The sequence below is a fragment of the Photinus pyralis genome, unplaced genomic scaffold (genome assembly GCF_008802855.1).
Source record: "Photinus pyralis isolate 1611_PpyrPB1 unplaced genomic scaffold, Ppyr1.3 Ppyr1.4_LG6, whole genome shotgun sequence".
In the NCBI taxonomy this organism is placed as follows: domain Eukaryota; kingdom Metazoa; phylum Arthropoda; class Insecta; order Coleoptera; family Lampyridae; genus Photinus; species Photinus pyralis.
The window spans coordinates 42,350,205-42,373,771 of record NW_022170663.1 but is presented as its reverse complement, the minus strand read 5'-3'; the positions used below and the strand labels follow the sequence as shown (position 1 = coordinate 42,373,771).

General features: G+C 37.5%; 3 protein-coding genes across 6 annotated transcripts in view; 2 read left to right on the top strand and 1 right to left on the bottom strand.

Annotated features, from left to right (window-relative positions):
* LOC116174658 (RE1-silencing transcription factor B-like) overlaps positions 1–23,567 on the bottom strand; it is a 394,864-nt gene that overhangs the window by 367,353 nt on the left and 3,944 nt on the right. The gene's annotated exons all lie outside the window — the stretch shown is intronic.
* On the top strand, positions 741–12,488 carry LOC116175108 (L-lactate dehydrogenase). Its single transcript, XM_031493204.1, has 6 exons — positions 741–1,107; positions 1,202–1,343; positions 11,133–11,250; positions 11,300–11,647; positions 11,695–11,936; positions 11,990–12,488. The coding sequence occupies exons 2-6, from the start codon at positions 1,221–1,223 to the stop codon at positions 12,152–12,154; spliced, it is 996 nt and encodes a 331-aa protein (XP_031349064.1). The 5' UTR covers positions 741–1,107; positions 1,202–1,220; the 3' UTR covers positions 12,155–12,488.
* LOC116175090 (uncharacterized protein K02A2.6-like) lies at positions 18,728–23,556 on the top strand. 4 transcript variants are annotated; one of them, XM_031493178.1, is made up of 3 exons: positions 18,728–20,917; positions 20,995–21,469; positions 22,031–23,556. In XM_031493178.1, exons 1-3 carry the CDS (start codon positions 19,175–19,177, stop codon positions 23,479–23,481), a joined length of 3,669 nt encoding a protein of 1,222 aa, XP_031349038.1. In that variant the 5' UTR covers positions 18,728–19,174; the 3' UTR covers positions 23,482–23,556. The 4 variants fall into 4 exon arrangements, with proteins under 4 accessions (XP_031349038.1, XP_031349036.1, XP_031349037.1 ...); XM_031493177.1 differs by having other exon boundaries at positions 19,299–19,390; positions 19,632–20,917; positions 20,995–23,556; XM_031493179.1 differs by having other exon boundaries at positions 19,941–20,077; positions 20,130–20,917; positions 20,995–23,556.

Below are 23,567 nucleotides of genomic sequence, written 5' to 3'. Positions count from 1 at the left end.
TTAACTTTGGCAGTGTAAATGTAACCACTGTTACACAAGGCAAGACCCCCATTTAACTTGGTTTAAGGGGTTGGATTGAAAAATGTTTGTTAAATACTTGGAGACTGATGTCAGTGGGTGCAAATATGACTTGTGGCCTCCTGAAGCATCACAGGAAATTTAGATCTAAGTTTCAGTTACCCAGTTTTCCAAAAGAATTTTTAGTATGACAATGAAACATGCAAAAAAAAAGGTATTTATAACCTAGGAGGTTACGTGCAGCTATGCCAGGATTAATTCTAATGGCGCAAAAAGTTTGAAAGCAAAAAATCTATATAATTAAAGATCTAAAAATTATCAAGATACATACATTCTCATTTAGTTTGATAAATTTGAACCCTGAAATCTCGATCCCAGTTAATTTTTTTGATCTCTCAATTAGGCAAAAATAGAAACAATAAGTAGCAACCAAACGAAGTCAATTAAACGAAAACGTTTACCAGAAGCGCGGTTTTAATTCAGAAACGAGAAAGGCATTTCTGAATTTTAAAAAATCTACGAAAATGGTCAATTAAGTACTTGAGTTTAATTGCGTAATTCATCAAGTAGGTAAACGCTTCTAAAAATGCGTGTTTTAATTTAAAATTGGCATTTTGCCCGGATCCTTTTTATAAGTATGATTTTATAAACGAAGAAAATGGTTTTACTTTCGGTTTGGTTTAATGACACAAAAATTGTCAGTAGCTATTTGGGGAAAGTGGGAAACAGCTGAGCGGATCGATAAAGGTTTTCCCTTTTCACGGTGAAGTGGTTTCGCGTTTTAATTACATTATGCGTCATATCGTGGTCGGATGAATTGCATAAAAAAGTATCTGGAATGATTAACCACAAGTAGAGAATTGTGTTACGAAATGCAAGTGTATATTACGTGTCCGATTATTTTACCTGCAACAGTACGGATTTCTGCGCGACTGTGAGGATTTACTCGTTCTACATGAAAAACTAGGCATGCGCTGGTATTGGGGGTAAATGCTTCGTCTTTTGGAGGAGAGATAGGTCACCTTCGCGTTTTCATTGATACAAATTTGCCGGTTTTCGCTTGCCAGTAACTCGCCGACTTTATCGCAGGTAAGTGCCTATACATGTTTGTATAGTATACCTCTATCTCATTACGCGACATTGAAAGTTTAATTGGGTCTAATTAACACTTCTCACTTTGTAGAATTTTGAAAGAGCTCGAAATGTCTACGAGGGATGCGCTCTTGGCGTCCGTCTCGGAACGGGTGGAGACGTCCGGAAACAAAGTTAGCGTTGTTGGTATCGGGCAGGTGGGAATGGCCTGTGCTTTCAGCATATTAACCCAGGTGAGTGCCTGCAATCATTGTTCGATGGGCGATATCCTCTCTCTATTCAAAGCAATATTCGTGGGCCAGGCCAACTATGAAATGAGCGCAAAGAATGTCCGTTATTTTCTTATTTGAAAATATCGTTGATCGTTCCCGCCTTAATTTTTGCGTCCGGTAGAGTTTTGATGTGCAAAAGATTCTGTCTAACTAAGCAAAGAATGTGCCGTTACCGTTTCTTGTTAATTCAAATATTAGGCAACCATTGTCTGTCTGTCTGTAATGTTTCATTAGGGCTTACAATTCAAAATTAGGTACCTTACATAAAGTAGTCCGTGGATTACTGTTTTTAACACTCTCTTTAATATCCTATAAAATGTGTGTGCATAGAGTAAACAACGTTTTACTAGGTACTTAATAAATCGCAAAATATTGTAACAATCGGTAGTATTCCATCGTTACCTAACATTATCAATCTCACATTATTCGTAGATTTTTTTCTCGCTTCCGGCGTGTAAACAATCATATCTGTCTGATAAACAAAAAAAAAGCAAAAGTAAAGCCGAAAATAAACATGAGAAAGATAAAGATGATAATTTAACTAACAATACACGACCTTGGTGGATCATTAACTAAATTGTTACTTAAACCGTTCTAGGTATGCGTATCCTTTTTTAGGTAACTCCACGCTTCTAAAAATGTATGGTTCATACTTTTCTCATACTGACACAGAAAGTCTTCTTATATCATTTCTTCAGAAAAATGTAAAGTGGTGCATAAATAATGATTTTTGGGCTATAACATAATTTCTCACGGAAGGACAGACACATACTACAGACAGATATATTTGAAAACCCAGACCTGATTCAAAAATCGGACGATCGTTTCGAGATTTAGTACACCTACAAACCTATATGTCAAGAAATGACTGTTCGAATATTTTCAATTCTTAGGATGATTTAAATTTCTCCTGAATTCAACTCTCGTGAAATTATTATTCAGTTTCTTTGGGTTCTTAAAAAGATGTGTAGGTATACTAAATTTCGAAACGATCCGATCTTTAAAACTTTGCTGAAAATTTAATTTTAATGCACTTAAAATTGTATCCGATGTTTGGCAAAAATTAACTTCAACGATAGATCGCTTGCAAATTTATCTGCCGAAAAAAACCGTTGTAATCGCCAGACATACTTTCGTTCACGTTCGCTATGAAGCGACTGCGAAACTAAAAATTCAAACTCTATAGGTATCCTTTGGCAGAGTTGGCGCTGCGTTAGTTCAAACCTGCCGCATAAACCCCTAACTAACTCAGGGTTGGAAAATAAAGCGAGATCTGTCACAGCAGTAGTTCGTTCTGGGCATATGATCTTCACTTCGTTACCACTGACCAATGGGGTTGAGCGCCACTCAATTTCTACCTTGACTCTCCCCGTATGAAATTGAGAAGATACGAGGGTCGTAATGACTGTACAAATCAAGTTATGTACCAAAATAAGTACTGGTTTATTCTCAAATAAACTCAAAGTAAAATTCTGGCCACAATTGGATAGCGTAACACACAAATACAAAATAATCCCCCCAAAGGTTACTCACAACTTCTAGTAAATTCGCTGTACAATTGAAATTCCCCCAATTTACTAAGAATGGATCTTAAAACAACTTCCCACAAACAAATTGATATTCCGGACACGTATAGGGTCAAGTGCAAGTAAAACATATAAGGCAACTCTTACCTTGAATGAGATTAGATGTCGGCGCCAAGAAGTGAGCCCAGTTTTCGCATCCACCTGAAAACAATCAAAAGAAAAACCTTTCAAGCCGCAGAGTTCGGTATACCTATACAGGGTGGGCCATTAGTGTGTGGGTGGACGATTGTGGCTTTATTAACGCGCATATTTAAAATTCTTTGTGGGGGAACCTTGAAAGATCCTTAAGGCTACAACCTAAAAATATTTTCACCGACATTGCAATTGTTATACAGGGTGATTTATATCAAAGTTGCATTTTTTAAATGGAACCCCCTGTATATTATTACATATTTCCATGCCTTGGTCAATTTTAGTGTGACTTTATGTATGACACATGATATCTAAATTGTGAAATCCCGGGGGTTGAAAGGGGTGGAAAGTGGTGTTTTGCAAATTGTGGCAAAACTATTAATTTTAGACGATAATGTTAAACGTAAAAGTTATAGAGATTAAAAAAATGAGCAACTTTTGTATCTACACTATTTTCACATTACCTCCAATTTTCCTAGAAAAACTGGAAAAACTGTTTTTTTCGTTTTTTATTCTTATTTTTGCGAAAAAAATGTCGTAGGGGTTTGAAATTTGGAGGAAACATAGCTTGTTTTATGATAAAAAAGAAGATAATTTTTTGGGCCCGTAAAGTTCAACCGTTTCCAAGATCTCACGATTTCTGAGAAAAAACCACCTATTTTTCAAGGGGATGAAAAATCTATTTTTTTTCATCGTACAGAGGTGCGCGGGGTAGCAAAATTTCGGGAAGGCTTACATTTTAATAATCAAAAATAAAAAATATTATTCCAATAGAAAAATTTTAAGAAAAGCTGCAAAAACGGGGGGAACAGTTTTAAGATATACCGTTTTTGACAGTAGGTAAATAGCTTTTTTTGCAAATAATAAATTAACGTATTGGATTCCGTGCTAATAAAATGTTTTTGAAATCTGTCTTCCCTCTCCTCTTTAATGTTGCTAAAATATTTTCTTTTGTTTCCTAGTGCCCAGCCCAATTGCCTTAATTAAACAACTTTATTATTTCTTTTTTCTGCATTTTACCGCAATAAAAGCAATTTGAAGTAAAATCGTAAAATCTTTTGCTTCCTGAACAATTTGTTTTTGTTCACTAACTCTTATTCCTGCCTATTTTACAGCTGATGGGATTAATCCGGGCCTGTTTATCGTTAATTTACAGAAATTATGAATAAAATCCTCATAGTTTATTCCAGGTTTTTACATCTCAAATCATTTGCTTTGGCCGGTAAAACTAACGTTCTTATTGCAGATTTTGCAAGTTTATCAACAGGCCCAACGCAATTGCATCAGCTATAAAACAGGCAGGTTCTTCAGTGAACAAAAAGAAATTGTTCAGGAATCAGGAAGCAAGATAAACCGATTTTATTTCGAATTGCTTTTATTTCGGTAAAAATGCAAAAAAAAAGAAATAATAAAGATGTTATAACTAAAACAGTTGATCTTAAGATAACAAAAGGGAATATTTAAGCGAACATTAAAGAGAAGCAAGAAGACAGATTACGAAACCAGGTGTCAAATTCTTGACAGAATAGCTTCCTAGCTGAGTTTTCTTTTATTAGGAGGACCTACCATCCAAATTTCGTTTTAATTGTTCCATAAATAAGAAAATTGCATTTCTGCGCATGCGCAACCGATTTTTGCGCATGAATTTTGTTTGCTTTTATTAAAGGGACTTACCATAGAAATTTCGTTTAAATTGCTTCAGAAACAAGATCGTTGCGTTTTGCACATATGCAACACAATTTTTTGACTTTGACAATTTTTTTCTCCGTTTTTTGATAATATAACCCGGCCCAATTTTTTGTAGGTTGTACACAGGAAAATAAGGTCTTCCAAATAATAGAATAAAAATTTTAGGTTGCTATTTGAAAAAAAAAGTTCGATGCCGTTACGGTGCTCCAAATTTTTTTTTCAAAAATCCGGCACGTTATTTTTCTGTTCGGTATGCCTAAAACATATATACAAAATTTCCACAAAATCCGTCGAGCCGTTTTCTCAGAAAATTGCCAACAAACGTACGTGCGTACGTACGTACAGACGGAAAAAAATTTTATTCTTTAAAATGGTCTAAAACGTCGACATTTGATGAAATTTTGAAATGTTCAAAAAACGGCTATCGCAATAGCTACCTAGCACATGCTAGGAAGCTAAAAATCTTTATTAACATCCAACATGTTGATTTATCATGTCAAAAACCGTGTATATCTTAAAACTGTTTTTCCAGTTTTTGGCGATTCTCTCGAATGTTTGCTATAGGAATAATATTTTTTATTTATGTTTATTAAAATATAAGCCTTCCCGAAAATTTTGCTACCCCGCGCACCTCTGTACGATGAAAAAAAATAAATTTTTCATCCCCTTGAAGAAGAGGTGGTTTTTTCCAGAAATCGTCAGATCTTGGAAACGGTTCAACTTTACGGGCCCAAAAAATTATCTTCTTTTTTATCATAAAACAAGCTATGTTTCCTCCAAATTTTAAACCCCTACGACATTTTTTTCGCAAAAATAACAATAAAAAACGAAAAAAACAGTTTTTCCGGTTTTTCTAGGAAAATTGGAGGTTATGTGAAAATAGTGTAGATACAAAAGTTGCTCATTTTTTTAATCTCTAGGTATAACTTTTACGTTTAACATTTTCGTCTAAAATTAATAGCTTTGCCACAATTTGCAAAACACCACTTTCCACCCCTTTCAACCCCCGGGATTACACCCGCGGAAAAATTCAGCTGTTTTAATTATTTTTCCCAATTTCTATTCAATTCACCTGCCTGAAAAACCCGGTTTCGCCCGGTAACTAATTTTTTTTGTAAAAAAATATTATATAGCCTGGACTATGCCTGAAAGGCCTCGATCTACTCGAAATCTGTTTCTATACCAGGTACGGTACTTAATTGGCCAAATCCTTCAGAAGGAAGTGGTGGTCTAACTCATAACTTAACCGAGATGGCAAAGATACTGAGTAAGAAGCTAAAAGGTTACGGAAACGTGTATGGAACTTGAACTTGAACCCTAAAAGAAATCAAAGGTAACCCCTATTCTGCTACCTACCCCTCGAAAAAATTGCAGTACAGCAAATTACAGCCGAAACCTAAAGAAGGGACACTCTAAATCAATGAAATGAAAATGGTAGTACTTACGATAAAAAGGAAAGAACGCAATTGTATATCCTCACTAGAAGTATAGGTGGATCCCGTACACTAATTACTTCGGAATTCCTAAATTATGAATTCAATCGCCAGAGGTCAATATATTCGGAAGTAATCAATCAAGCTGGCAATCGGCGCGGCAAAATTGCGTGGTTAAATTCCATCAATAGATGGAGTCATCTATCAAATCGTTTCCAGACGTTACGGGGATTTTTGAACAAGTAATAAACCTAAACCGTAAACAATAATAATGCTTCGCAATGAAGAAAATAAATCGCTACCACTCCCTCCAAAATTACGTTGAAACGACTTGCTCGAGGATGTGTACCTGTCCTTCCAAGGATTTAATAAACAAACATAAATAAAACGAAAGCAATGAGGAAGACTGAAATTTAATTAATTTCATTAAAACATTAAAACCTCTCACTACCACGATAGTAGCTCTAGGGTCTTGATTGATTGCAAAGAAGGAAAAAGAGCTACTGAAATCCTTCCAGGAAATGTGCTCTTTTACTCTTCTTACTCTCTTAACCGTTTCCAATTTTCATTTTACAATCACATTATAATAGTTTATCGGGGAATTTCATTTCCATCGCCATCATGATTTTACATTGCAGTCCAGTAATTCTAGGAAATATAGAAAAAAATCGTACAGTTCCAATTTTGCTTATAATCATGATTTTAAATTGATATATTATATTTTTTGCGCATTTTTTAAGAATTATAAAAAAATGTGCAATTATTTGCGATTTGTCCGTCCGGACCCACTTCTACCGTTTTGAATTACTTTTAGGGGAATGGTTCTAGAGTCCTGGAATTTTTTGCAGTAGGTAGCCTATAGCTTGAAGGTGTGCCAGACGGCCATCAAATTTCGTTGTCTAAAAGGGCCCCCCTCCCCACGAATTATTTCCTGAGATGCTGTTTTAGAAAGTAAAACGTGCATAACTTTTACATACGACAACCAATTGGTCTCAGATTTTGCATAAGCATGACTTTAGTGGTGCTAAGTTAAAATGTAGAAAATGGGGGGGGGGGTTAACATGTTCTACCCTTCATGGTATTCTAATGAAAGGTCTCATCGAAATAAATTGGTTTGCACCTGCGACTCTTCCAGATCAGTGAGCGACGGGGCCTGGAGGGTTTAACATTAATTTTATCTCTCATTGTATTCTAATTAAAGGTCTCAATCAACGAAAGGAACCGTTGTCTACCAACTACTGCCCTTCTTTCTGTCCTCTTATCAAAGTACGAGGTGGGGGGGGGGTTAAAAATTAATGTTATCTCTCATTGTATTCTAATTTAGCCCTCCTCCTCGACCTCTTATCGTGATCGGATATATTCCTTATACCTCAAGAACGGATTGCCGGAAGAGGGTACTCACAGAGGGCGATTGGTGATGTCAAAACAAAAGCTATTTCAGTTAAAAAAATGCGCTTTATCTGCACAAGAGTTGTGCACAATTTATACTTGTTTTTTTAATGTTTTCGCGATATCGAGAGTGCGGTAATGTTTACGTTCGGCTTTATAGAACACTGTACATTGTTTCTCAGTATATTTTGAGCCCCAATTATTAAGGATCCTCAGATCCTTTATAGTTTTGTATTGTCGTCCGTCCGTCCGTCCGTCCGTCCGTCCGTCCGTCCGTCCGTGTGCGCTCTAACTCTTTTTAAAAGTGGCCGATTGTGTTGAAATTTGGTATACGGGTACGTTGGACATTAAGAACGGACGCTATTGATTTTCAGGAAGCTGGTTCAACAGGAACAAAAGTTATACGACTTCGAGTGAATCGGGAACAGGAAAAACTGCGAACTCAATATAATAAAAATTAACATATTTCATTCCCTAGGTCATGTATCGAGTTCGGACTTTCGCTAGATTATTCCCTATGACTCTTAGATGTGTAACAATTCAATATAACTCTTCTCTGTGGTCTCGGTCAAAAGTTTTAGAGCAAAATGTACCCAAAATTATTCTTTACACATGAATTTAGAGTTGTAAAAGCTTTCAAACGCATTATCTTGATGCTGAAAGAGTTGATAACGTGCACGTTTGATAACCGCATGTGTGTGATTCAAAAATGTTAAATTATTTTTCTGAGGCCACATGGATTTTGATCAAAATATGTCAAAATCGTTAATTCTGCACCAAGATCGTTGGGAAAAAGACTACGCGCATTATCTCAATGCCCAAAACATGAATTTGATGCATTTTTGGCGACCACGTGGATTTTGATCAAAACATGTCAAAATCGTTATTTATGCACCAAGATCGTTGGGAAAAGACTAGGCGCATTATCTCAATGCCCAAGACATGAATTTGATGCATTTTTGGCGACCACGTGGATTTTGATCAAAACATGTCAAAATCGTTATTTATGCACCAAGATCGTTGGGAAAAAGACTAAGCGCATTATCTCAATGCCCAAGACATGAATTTGATGAATTTTTGGCGAAAACGTGGATTTTGATCAAAACATGTCAAAATTGTTATTTATGCACCAAGATCGTTGGGAAAAAGATCAAGAGCATTATCTCAATGATCTAAACATGAATTTGATCTATTTTTATGGACCACATGGATTTTGATCAAAACATGTCAAAATCGTTATTTATGCACCAAGATCGTTGGGAAAAAAACCAAGAGCATTATCTCAAAGCCCAAGACATGAATTTGATGCATTTTTGTTAACTATAAAATGTATTTTGTAAGATTAAAATAAATTGTCGTTAAAAGTGATTGTAATACTGAGGATCCTTCGATATTTCGTTGTATCGGTTTATTTTCATCAATTTTGGGACACAAAAAATAGTTAAAATAAAAGACTGATTGAATTCGGTGTACAATATCCTAGAGAATATCCCTTAATATTGCAAAAAGGTATTCAAGAAGAAAGTTATGTGTTTGTAATCATGTAAGTACATAGTGGTTTTTTTCTACTAGGAAGAGACGCTATGTGGTGGTAGCTTTTATTTTGGATCGCGTTTTGGATTTAAGTTTTTTGGATTTTTCGCAGAAAAAGTAAAGTAGACAATTGCCAGATTTATTTTTTCCCGTAAAGTAATTATTTTGATGATTGTAGAGCGAGTTGCAGTTGGTTTTCAATGAGTTTTTTGTTGTTGTGTAATTTCCAGCGTCCCAAGAATTTAATGGGGTTTTTGCCTGGGTTCTTGATTGCAGTGGAAAGTTATTTCGCCGTTTGGAATAATAACATTCGCGTTTGAATAAACCAGGCGATTCGATCTGGACATATGAAACTGATAAAACAGAAATGAGATAACGATACAACTCCACCTATGACATTGACACATATTTTCGGTATCAGTGGCTGCACCTAAAAATTATCGATAAACATGATTGCCGCATAAGGTAAGATTTATCTCAAAAATTATCACTGGCGAAATTAAACTTGGGTGTTACCACTCTACCGATACAATATTCGATGCAGGAAGTGCGCATCCCCACCACTAAAAAAAGTGAACAATCAGATATTGATGGGTACGCTTTTCTGGGATTGTGGAAGGATTCTGTTGTTTGAGTATATGAAAAAGGACACTTCAATTAAGAGCGGCGCTAATAAAGATACGATAAAAACCATTCCAGAGAAAATACCTCAGAATTTTGGCGGTAAAACTGTATCTACTGCTATATAGCTATTTATATCTGTTGTTTATTTATTCATTTGTTATACAATAGATTTATTTATCTACTTACATATTGCTATGCGCCCACGTTGTGCGACACATAGCCTCGATCAACTTTTGAAAATTCCACAGGATTACTGACACAAATCTTGGAACACGAAAAGAAAAATCAGACCTGAAAACTCCGGATGTGCAATCTATTGTGCAAATGGGTTCCAATAAGCACACAGTTGATAAAAAATAAAATATTATTTCGAACTACATGACACATTAAACAACATTTCTGAAAAAATAGAGGCCTACACAGCTTGTTTGGTCAAATTACCCCGCACGCAAGCGTTCGACACATAAAATAAAGAAAATTCTTAAATCTCCTTCTTCAAGTTTTTTTTACAGATAACGCGCCAATCATAGTTAGCCTTGATAACGCCAGTTTCGTACGCCGAACGCCCACATCGTTGAATTTATGAAGGTATTCAAATAAATTTCGAATGTAGACAATGCGCAATGCTATGTAGACACTTCGAATAGAAGTAAAACTAATGCCCGCTTCAAAATTTGTTTGTATTTATATACGCTCCACTATTTTTCATTAAAATGTATAGACTTCGACGATAGGCGGCTCATTTGAAAGAGAATGGGGTAAGGATCTCGTGCCAATCGGTATTTTTTCCTGGTCCTAGCATTAATATTATTAGGAGGAAAATACGGTCTCGTCATTTATGTTTACATAATGACTTTAACTGTTTTTGTGATGTTTTGTCATGGTGGAATGACTTTTTGCAACATCTAATTGAATTTCATCGACGAGAAGGGTTTTATTCAGTGGCGGAAACGGCAATTTTTGCATTGGTGTTTTGCCTTAGATTCCACTTGCTTCATATCTAGGTACATTACATAAAAACCTACCCTCGTTGCATTAGCGATACTGAGGTGGATATATAAACTTTGCTAACGGAACAGGTAGTCAATTACATAAAACTGTAAAGACCACGACGGAAGCGGTTTCTGTGGAAATCTTACCTCAATTTGAATTCGGCGCCCGTTCACTTAATTAGACGTACTTGACAATAACAATAACAAACAAGGCAAATGTAATGATCGATATAATTCGTTATTTAAATAAACTGAGAATATAAATCAAGCTATCTATTTTGATGTAAAAGATGCCAAGGCAGATGGAGTTCTTCCAATTCCGCCTTTCGTACTTCTCCCAATTGCGATATTTTTAAATTATGTTATTTGCAGAATGTCTCGACCGATTTAGCGCTGGTTGACTGCGTTGCGGAAAAACTACAAGGGGAGCTCCTAGATTTACAACACGGATCGTGTTTTACAAAAAATGCGAAAATTCACGCCAGTACAGGTCTGTAACGTCGTATTTTCTGGCAGTTGAACTGTAACTTTCATTCAAGATTACTCGGTGACGAGCGGATCGCGTATCTGCATTGTGACTGCGGGTGCGCGTCAACGCGAGGGAGAGTCACGGCTTGACCTGGTCCAGCGTAACACGGACATACTCAAATTCATCATTCCGCAGTTGGTCAAGTACTCACCGAACACAATTCTTTTAATTGTCAGCAACCCAGTCGACATTCTAACGTACGTCGCATGGAAAATAAGCGGTTTGCCGAAGCATAAGGTCATCGGTTCCGGTACTAACTTGGACTCGGCGCGGTTCAGGTTTTTGATGTCTGAAAGGCTGGGGGTTGCACCCACAAGCTGCCACGGTTGGATTATCGGCGAACATGGAGACTCGAGCGGTGAGTAAATGAACCATATCGACTCGATTGATTCATTTCTGTAACAGTGGCGGTGTGGTCCGGTGCCAACATCGCCGGCGTCAATTTGCGAAAGATCAATCCGGACATTGGCACCGATAAAGACCAAGAGGAATGGGCCAAAGTACATCGGCAAGTGATTGATAGCGCGTATGAAGTTATCAAATTAAAAGGTTACACTTCTTGGGCCATCGGCCTCAGCGTTGCGGCTTTGGCCGCTTCCATCCTAAGTAATTCCAGAAGAATACACGCGGTCAGCGTATATGTAAAGGTGAGATCGGCTCGTTATTTTACACAGTAAACTTTGAGCATCCAATACTTTAGGGCCATCATGGAATTGAAGAAGATGTATACTTATCATTGCCAGCGGTAATGGGGGAGGACGGAGTCTCCGATATTATAAAACAATCCTTAGAGGAAGAAGAACTGGAACGTTTGCATAAATCGGCCGCGATTATGCATGAAGTTCAAAAAAATTTACAATTTTAATTGTCTGTAAATTGTCGTTAATGACTGAGCACTTTTCTTCTTGCCATTGCAACGCATTTATCATACGTACTGCAGTATTATTTGACTTAGCAATACGATCGGACCAGCGATTTATGTAGTCAATTTTTGTTTAGTTTAGTGCTTGCGCCTTTTTTTTTTAAATGGCAACCAAAGAACACTTATCTATAGGTAGGTACCTATGCCAAGAGGTACAATCTAATGTTTCAAATAAAAGTCAAAAAACCTTTGTCCATATTTTGTTTAAATATCAAATACAACTATAGTGTAGGTTCGAATATCTCCGATGTGGATTAAAAGAGTATTCTGACAGGTACTTTTGTTTCATTGTAGGTACAGGTAGGTACTTGAAATAATTCGGTAATACTTGGGTACAGGTGCACACATGAAGTTAAGCCACTCCCTTTGAATTTGTATTTCGTATGGGACATTTTTTATAATTAAAAAGGTTCTTTTCTTTCGGCCTTGCGTGGTGTTGAAGTGAAGGTTTGTAGGGTGAGTAGGCTCAAAAATCAGACTTCGTTTAGTTTTTTTAATTGGTAATCCAAATATTTCGGACGCAGTTTGCTGTCCTTCCTCAGTGGGACCAAATTGTGTGCACTAAACACGTCGTTAACAAAATGGTGGACGCCTCCATTTCTTGGTGAACAATTATTACATCAACAAGCCTACTCACCCTACAAACCTTCACTTCAATTTTTTATCATTTTCAATTTCTGTTTTTGAAATTGTCATGATTTAACCTCAATACATCACCTGTACGAAAAATGCCGTTTGAAATCGTTTAGGTTTTTGGTGTAAAATTTTGTCTAATTTATGTTTCGATTACACGGTCTTAGCCCAACTTAATTTTATATATTTGATCACTCATTTAAATTTATGGAAGTTATCAAATTCTTTGACCTACTGACTTTTTGTTTGTAAACTAAGATTTTCACCGTAAATGAGGCGGCCACGGGGGTGGTAAATACCTGTAAGCACATTAGTTAGTGACAACCCCTAATGCCGGGACTGACCTCGACTCTCAACTGTAAGCTTGAATTCCTTGGACGAAGGGCGAGATTCTGCTAACAAAAACTTTTCGGTTTAGAATCTATTTGCGATATATGAGTTGTGATGCACATACTTTGTAGCTAGTTTGATTTGATCAGCAAGGCCATGTAATTTTCCATCTTGTATTCAACAGAACGGGTTTCATTGTCACCTGTTATAAACCTGTGCAAAAATTTGCGTTACTTCTGAAAGGTTCCACCCTGTATATACAACTTACGACGATACTTGGATCATATACAGGGTGGTGACTTGCGTAACGCATCATAGGGATTTCAATGTAAAATTCATAACATGCGATTATTGGCTCCCCAAATTATTTTAGAGTAAAATGTATTAAGGCTTTTTGTAGAAAAAATTTTTTTACGTCAATCAACCGTATTAGTTTTCAATTTTATGCATAATAAAGACCAAAAGTTGGAAAAATAAAACCCCTATCTATTTCAATAATCTGTGATGCCATGGAATGCTATAATACAAAAACTACGCCAATATCCGTCATGCCATGGAATGTCTGCTATAAAACAAATCAAATTCTATCGAAAAGTATTATATTTAGAACAGCGAATTCAACATAAAGAAACACCAAATTACCAAACACGGTTTCCTAATATAACAATTTACAATAAATGTTCGAATAAAGTCGCCATTAAATGCAAGACAGTAACCAAGTCGATCATAATAGTTATTTGTTTCATTAGTACAAAAAATGTCAGTTTTCGGGACGAGGAAGATAGCGGAGTCCAGCAACCTTCCGAGTCCCGAAAACGCATTTTTTGTACGAATAAAACATAAATTTTTTTCTCCAACCCCCTTTACTTCAAATTATATTCGAATTTAGAGTCAGTCACAGTTTCACTACTATAGTATAAGAACTTCTGCTTTCTTGTCCTCACGTGTCATGCCACTCTAGTTTTTAGGTTAACTTATAACCTATTCATTCTTACTTCTTACTTCTCACCTCTCGCGACTTTGTAGGGAGCAAATCTTGAGGTAGCATGTTTTGCCGTTTCTATAATCTCTGGCGGAGTGCAATCCATGTCGCTATCAGTTTCAGTCATTTTATTGTATACACAATCAATATTGTTATATTTTGTATTGAAATAAAAAACTTACCATCCAGTTTTTTAATTAAAATTAATTGCAATTAACTTTTTCAAATTTTCAATTCGCAAAATGACAGATAATAGTGCAATGGGTCTGAAGTAGATGGCGTTACGCGCGACGGCGGGTTGTATACGTATTAAAATTACGTTCACCGAATATGTAAATTACGTTACACATGGTTTAAATAAAAATAGCGAGCGTAAATCATTTTCAATACATGTACATACGTATAGGTAACAGCATTATTTGCATTGAATATGCAAAAATATTTGATTTGTATGTATAGAAATATCTTACAACCTGCAATGTAAAACGATGTCAATGTGACATATCTCCGTGATTGTAATTTTTTAATTGGCCAACTTTCAAGGTCAATTTCTTTTTGGTACTAGGACCAAAAGTATCCACTTTTTGTACAGTTGCCATGGTGAAAGCGATTAATCCGCAAAACGTCAATTTTAGGTACCGAACACTGTCACAAAATAGCGTCTTATTCAGATGGTTGGAGAAAAAATCCATTTCGAACTGCTGCTAATTGATAACTGGTTTTATTTTTCCAATTTTCCGTGTTTAAATGAAAAAAATTGAAAACTAATACGGTTGATTGACGTAAAAAATTTTTTTCTACAAAAAACCTTAATACATTTTTGCTCTAAAATAATTTGGGGAGCCAATAATCGCATGTTATGAATTTTACATTGAAATCCCTATGATGCGTTGCGCAAGTCACCACCCTGTATACATGGATAGAGTTATCTCATAAGCTCTACTAAAAGACAACCGTCGCCAACATTCCAACGTGCATTTTTATGCCTATCATCTTTTACTATTAGTAAGTTGTAATGTATTTATCCTTTACCGGGTTGATTGTAAAAGTGCGCAAGCTTGGCGATTGTAAGGACGTTTGTCCGTTTGACATCGTATATTCGCAGCTGTTTTTGTTATTTAACTTTGCTTGACTTTACATGGGTATATATAAAACTAAACTTTTAATACAGTGCTGTAGCACTAAATTGACCTATAAAGATGTATCTATCTATTCATGTAATGAGAACCTTTTTTACCATAAATAAATAATAAATATTGCATTGTTTATAAACATTGTGAGGTAACAGATTTGAATTTTCTGATTGGTTACCTTCACTGCAACTGTACATGGAATAACAACATATAAATTGTACGTCGACAAGAGAGATACAGCACAAAAGTACGTAGAGTCTTGAATCAGAACATGTTGGCGACATAGTGTAATTGCATCGCTCCATCGTTGTTTCTACTTTATATGATCTAAGCGACGATACATACATTTTTGAGAGTTGGCAACCATGCAATTTTTAGGTGAGGAAAAGCTGCCTGCGCCATCTAGAAAAGCACGAACGTGGGTTACGTTTGGCTTCTTGTCTTCAATGGCGGTCGTGAACGCCTCGCTCCACAAATGTTTGTTGTTATTTAATGAAGGTAGTAATTTTTGCATTTCTTTATATCGTATTTGTGTTTTGTATGCCGCATTATATATTTTGTGTGTGTTTGAATCCTTGTTTTTGAAATTTACTTGGTTTAACCGCAATGCAGAATCATGTGTGATACCGTTATGCTATTGTTTGTAATTGTTTACGTTTTTGGTGTAATGCTTGCTTAATTTATGTTTATTGATGTTGATTACTTGATCTTGTCCCTGAAGTAACATTCATGTAAGTTTTGATAATTTTATTTGAATGTGGAATGTGGAAATTACCGATTCGTTTGATGTATGTATACTGACTTGTTGTTTGTTATTAACAATTTTCTCTGCGAATGAAGCAGTCACGGGGGTGGTAAAAATTGTAACCATTTGAAGTACGACACCTAATTCCGTGATTGTCTTCGACATCTAACTGTAGGCTCGAAACCAGGGGCGGGCTACCCATCTTGCCGGAGAGGGATTACGCTAATCAAAGCTCTTCAGTTTAGAATCTGTGTGCAATAAATGAGTTATGATTCGTAATTTCCACATATCTTGTTTTTAGTTAAATTTGCCTACAAGGCCATGTAATTTTCTATCTTGCTTTTAACAAAAGGACTTTATTGCACCAAAGATGATTCACATCCTGTGTATTTCACCCTTTCTTAGAATCTCGGTATCTGCTTACCTGACCCATAATTCCCAAAACTTGTTTTTAACGTATATGTTACCTCTTGAAGTTTACCTGTTACTTTTTGTGATGTTATAATTTTATTTTACGCATTCACATCATTACAAACAATTAATTTTACTACACAATTTAATATTAATTTGACGGGTGGTTTTTTATTAGTAAGTTCTTTTTTCCCAGGTTTTATGTGAACTAGGTACCGTTTTCAAAGTTTATTTTTGCAATGTAATTTATTTCGATTTAAATTTCCGAGCTTTTACAATCAATAATAATTGCGATCATTATTAAACAAACTTTTCACAATTTGAGTGTTTTATTTTACGTTCCTTCCCTACTGTGCTTCAGGTCATAGCGTTCTTTACAACTAACGTAAGGGGGCCCTGCCTTAGATGTTTTATCACGTGCCACTTTTCAAATTTAAGCGGGATCTCGTTTAGTTTTGGAGGAAATTGTCATTCGCGTCTATGACTTGCATTTAATTTGTGCCTGTGTGACCATTTTTGGCGAAGCGATTTTACGTTCGAATTAGGTGCTTCCGACGACAAAATGCAACTTTTTTTTTTGATAGTAATGAAAAAATCAGGGATGATTCACCTTAATTTTTTATTCAATGCTTAGATTTAGGCTTTTGCGTCCGCCCGGTCAGTCGCAACTGCCAGCATTTATATCGCGTCTTCAACGAATTGCCAGGTTTTCAGGGACACACTCAATTTTTCACACAAAACCCTCTCCCACTATTAATTTACGATCGCGCAACTTGTCGCATCCACGGCCCCAAGCGTAATTCTTTCTCTGTTTAACTTATTTCTGAACGAAAACCCGACTCTTTAACGTTTACCTTCCACGGACCATCTCCCTACTATCTTCAACCCCAAAAATATCCCCCAAAATTGCTGCTAATCGTATCCGCCAACCGGGATTCGATTCTTTTTACTAATCTGATTTTTAGAATAGCTACTTGCTAGAACATTCGGCCGCGGTGACCTAGTTGAAATTTCTCATCCGATAACGAAGCCGGACGATCACGTACGTATATCTCATTAATTTTTGCTTATGACGCGTGAAACTGTCGCCTCCAATCTTTCACGCGCAATTAATAGTCGGGGCCGTATCCGGGGACTATTCGTATAAAAGTTTACGCAACAACATCCAGACACTCAATTTGATCGACCGTCGCTGTTTAGGTGTATTGGGTGTACTTATACCATCTTGGAGTAGGATTTCTGATTTTTTTTACAAAAACAGAAAAGACATGCTCAAAAACCTAGCTAAGTCGCAAGATCCATTTTACAACTATGTGATGGTTGGCGTCAATAATTAAAGAAGAAACGCGGAAATCATACTTGAGATTATGTTTCATGAGCAGATACAGTGCATTACATGCCTTAGTCTTCTACCACCTTGTATGGGGGGGGGGGGGGGGGCACGTTGAACGCTTAAGTAAAGAATTCATAGTGCATAGTGCCGTAAATCAAAGAGATATCGAGAATGCCTTCTTGGAATGTTTGGGGGGGGGGGGGGTCACAAACTTATAAATTAAGATGGACTGCTAATACTGAATTGACAAATGACACCTACAAATCAAATCAACTAATAAACAATCATTACCCTCACGTTTTCTAAATAAATTACTCTGACACATGTCATTTTGCAAGGCTGCAATAGTCTCAAAATTTGAGCACTAAGAAAATTCCCCTAGAAAATAACTAAAACGTGCACATCATGGCCGCGCCCATGCTAGGGCCATTTCTACCTCTATGCAACTGTTTGATCAGTAGTTCATCTTAATTTATAAGTTCGTGGGGGGGGGGGTGTTTGTTTGCAATAATTATGTGGAAATGAGTTGTATTACCGATATGGGAAAACGAACTGACTTCATGCGACAAAAAAATAATTTTAAAGGTTGCGTATCGGGAGCTCGCTTTGCAGTTTAAATTTTTCGAATTTTATTGAGACGAACTTTGCCGGAAAGTCAGCGCACAATCGGTTGCTTTCAAACAAAATTAGTGAAATCAGAAATAAAGTGTAATTATACGCAAATCACAATTAAATAAATATATGTATTGAATTTAACAGTGCAGTCGCAGAAGTCGAAGAAACGGTACGGTAACTCGAGCGCCACCAATGGGTGTAACCTTGTCCTTGGTCAAAGTCGGCGGGATCCGAAAGTTGTCGAAAACTCCAGGTATACAAACGGAAAGTGGGAGTCGGAAGCTCCAAAAAAAATCAATCCGAGTAAACAACAGCATTGTGCGAGTTAAGTAAATTGTAATGTATTAGGGAATTTTACTATTATAATTGGTAACGGAACCTACCGTACCGGGAGAACTTCATGTATATATGTATGTAAAAATGACAGTGCACAATAAATGTAATTATGTTGAATTATATTTTCGTATTTTACAAGTATCATACATAACAAGTGGTGTCAGAAGTGGAATTACAACTCGTGTTTTGTGATTGCTACCACAGTGTCTGTAATTGCAATTTTGGTTATCAAAAATACACCAGGTGCCAACTATCGTGATCGTCTCGTCTAATGATATCGGCGTAATCATTCCGTTGCACGTGTGTAGTGACCTTTTGCCTCTAAGCCTTTTGCTCTTTCGCGCAATTCATTATAGCATTGATTATACACGTGTATAATCAATGATTATAGTAATCAAGGACTCGATTTATCAACCTAACGTACAGGATACTTCAAACAATCGATATGGCAAACGTACCTCCGGAATTATTGCAATCATTCGCGCAATTAATTGCAACCGCTCTGCGGGAAAATGCTGGTGGAAACCCAAACGTCCAGGCGGAGGCCACAGTTTCCCACTCAAAACCACCGGGATTTTCTATGTCGGAATATCGTACGACAGATGGTACAACGGTACAGGACTATTTCAAGAGATTTGATTGGGCACTCGAACTAAGTAAGGTACGTGAAGATCAATTCGCAATGTATGCTCGTGTTCACATGGGTTCTGAGCTAAATAATGCACTCAAATTTCTTGTTAGCCCAGCAGAACCTGAAACTGTGTCATATAATGATTTAAAACAAACACTGATAAATCATTTTGATCGTGCAACAAATAAATATGTAGAGAGCATACGTTTCCGGAATATTGTTCAGCAAAAAGGTGAATCATTAACCAATTTTGTCCTTCGCTTAAAACAAGGAGCTGCCAAATGTGAATATGCAGCATTTCTTGACCGCATGCTAATCGAACAACTACTTAATGGGCTGGAATGTCGGGAAATGTGTGATGAAATCATATCAAAGAACCCGGAATCATTTAAGAAAGCATATGAAATCGCACACACATTGGAGGCTACACGTAATTCGTCAAATAATGTGAGGACAGCACACCCATCGGCAACTGTGGAAAGTACAAACAAGCTAGGGTACGCGCCACCAAAGAACAAGCACAAGAAGTCTCAATTTCATAAGCGATCGTCATCACGTGGTCAAATGCAAGACCTCAAGGGTTCTCAAGGAATCGGCCAAAACAGTAATGATGTTCAATCATCATGCAATGGGTGCGGTGGTCAACATGCACGTGTCAAATGTCCTTTTCGAGATGCCTCGTGCCACACTTGTAACAAGAGAGGTCACATCTCAAAGGTATGTAGAAAAAAGTCATCTGCTCAGAGTACCACTAACCAAGTAATTGAAGCGCCTCAACCGGCCAATTATATTGATATTCTCCATCAATTTAACACAATTAATGAGATAAATGGAATGTCTAAGCAGATGATCAACGTAAACATTGATGGTCATGATATTAAAATGGAATTGGATACAGGGGCACCTTGTGCCATTATGAGCAAACAATGTTTAGATTCAATTAATCCTAACTTACCATTAAAGAAATCTGACCGCCAGTTCAGCAGCTATACAAAACATAGTATTAATTGTATTGGTATAACATCTGTCCGAGTTACAGTTGGCAAAACGTCAAGAACTTTGGATCTTTATGTTGTGGAGGAGAATTATGACTCTCTTTTTGGACGAGAATGGATAAGGGCTTTTGTTAACGAAATCAACTTTATTCAACTATTCTCTTCACGTGATCAACTCCATACAATTTCTTCAAAGGTGCCACAACTTTCTCGAGAGCAGCAGCAACAAATTAGTAACTTGCTATCACAATATGATGACATATTCAGCAACACGGCAGGGAAACTAAGCGGACCACCAGCTCAAGTACACCTTAAGGCAGATGCAGCACCGGTTTTTGTTCGCGCCCGAGAGATACCTTTGGCCTTACGTTCCATATATGCTAAGGAGATCGATGACAAGATAGCAGCTGGATTCTTCGAAAGGGTCGATTATTCAGAGTGGGCTTCGCCAACTCATGTAGTAGTGAAGAAAAATGGTAACATTCGCATCACTGGGAATTATAAGCCAACCGTAAATCCACGGATGATCATTGACGAGCACCCCATCCCGAAAGCGGAACACATTTTTGCTCGGATGAAGCATTCCAAACTTTTCTGTCATCTGGACATCACGAGCACCCCATCCCGAAAGCGGAACACATTTTTGCTCGGATGAAGCATTCCAAACTTTTCTGTCATCTGGACATCACTGATGCCTATACACACTTAGCAGTTGATGACAAATTTCGCGAAGTATTGACGTTGAATACACCAACCCATGGTTTGATTTGTCCGACCAGAGCTATCTATGGATCAGCGAACATCCCAGCCATATGGCAACGTCGGATGGAAACGGTTTTGAAGGACCTTCTCAATGTCGTAAACTTCTTTGATGACATCCTTGTCTTTGCCGAAAGTTTTGAACAACTGCTGAGAACACTTCAAGCCACCCTGGACCGAATGCGCCAACATGGGTTACGCCTCAACCGATCAAAATGTGTCTTCGCCACAAACTCAGTAGAATTCTTAGGACACAAAATCGATGAACGAGGTATTCACAAATCTGACAGCCATATTCGAGCAATACGAGACGCACCAAAACCGTCAACGCCAGAGGAATTAGAATTGTTCATTGGTAAAGCAACCTATTACAATCATTTCATTCCAGACCTAGCAACGATAAGTCGTCCACTCAGAGATATGTTGCTGGCAGAATCATTTACATGGACACCTGAAGCAACACAGGCTTACAACGAATTAAAAAATATTTTAATTTCGCCACAAGTCCTGATGCCTTATGATCCATCTCTCCCACTAGTATTGGCAACAGACGCAAGTAAAATGGGTCTAGGAGCAGTCTTGTCGCATCGCTTGAGCAATGGTGTAGAAAGGCCAATTGCTTACGCAAGCCGCACATTGAGCCTTACAGAACAGCGGTATCCTCAAATGGATAAGGAGGCTCTTGCCATCGTCTGGGCAGTCGATAAATTTTTTTATTATATATATGCTCGCCATTTTGTCTTAATAACAGATCACAAACCTCTCGCACAAATTCTTCAGCCTACGAAATCTCTTCCAGTTTTGTGTATTAGTCGAATGGCGAACTATGCCGACTATTTGTCACATTTTAATTTCGATGTTCAATACAAGCCAACTAAACTTAACACAAACGCTGACTATTGTTCTCGCTTACCAGTAACAACGACCCACAAATCAACACATGCTGTGTCATCAATCGTACTGGAGAGAGAGGAAGAAGAAGACGGGTTTGACAACTTCACCCTAAATCAAATTAAACAATTACCTGTTCGAGCTAAAGACATATCTAGGGAATCGCGGAAGGATGATCATTTGGGGAAAATAGTACAATTGTTGGAGAGGGGACGAAATCTTGGTCGCTATGGATACAAGGCCCCCGAAAAGAACTACACCCTCTCTGGTGGATGTTTGCTGTTTGAACACCGAGTTGTCATTCCGCCAATCTTCCGTCAACCTATCTTAAACGATCTACATGCTGCACATGTCGGCATTGTAAAAATGAAAGGAATTGCTCGATCCTTTGTGTACTGGCCTGGGATCGATGGAGAAATTGAGCAGGTCGCAAAATCTTGCAATGAATGTGCAAAACATGCACACGTACCTCCAAGATTTCGAGAACACCATTGGGAGTACCCGAAAGGGCCTTGGGAGCGCGTGCATATTGATTATGCTGGGCCAGTAGCCGGCATGATGTTACTAATTTTAGTAGACGCATATAGCAAGTGGGTTGAAGTAAAAGTAACAGCGTCGACTACAGCCTCATCAACTATAACCATCCTCGACGAATTATTTGCAACATACGGCGCACCAGTCACCATTGTTTCGGACAATGGTCCTCAGTTTACATCTGAAGAGTTCAAACAATTTCTCCAGTGGAGTGGAGTGAAATATCACAAGTTGTCAGCTCCGTATCACCCATCAACGAACGGTCAAGCAGAGCGCTTCGTACAAAGCGTGAAAGATGCTCTTAAAGCAATGGGCACTAACCGAGATACGTTGAAATCAAACCTTAATGAATTTCTACGCCAGTACAGAAAAGCCCCAAACGCTACCACAGGACAACAACCCTCTCTTCTTTTCCTTGGTCGTGTCATACGTTCGCGACTAGACTTGGTGAGACCCGAAGATACGTATACCAGAATGACGGAAAGAAACCGTAACTCGTTTAATCCATCATTTCGCGAGTTTCAACCAAATCACCTGGTTTACTTCTTATCTGGAAATCCACGACTGGATAAATGGTTACCTGGACGTATTATAACACGCCTAGGTGATCTGCATTACGAGATCGACTTTGAAGGTAAACGCTTTAAACGTCATATTGATCAAATCCGGTCATGCCAACAAACTACTAGTCAAAGTTCTAACCAATCTATGACGACATCTTCAAGTGATAATTCTTCAGCACAGAGACGAGTTCATTTCTATAATAAACCTGAACTGGTTCCTGAAAGAGCTGCAGAATTACCCGAAGCACAAGCTGTTGCGATTCCGCCAGGATCACCAGCTGTACCTCAACGACAGGAGTTCCAGGCCGCGACTCTACCCCAGACTGAACGAAGGTCCACGCGGATTCGGCATGCACCCCGACGATACTCTCCTGATTAAGAAAACAAAGGAGGGAAGAATTGTAATGTATTAGGGAATTTTACTATTATAATTGGTAACGGAACCTACCGTACCGGGAGAACTTC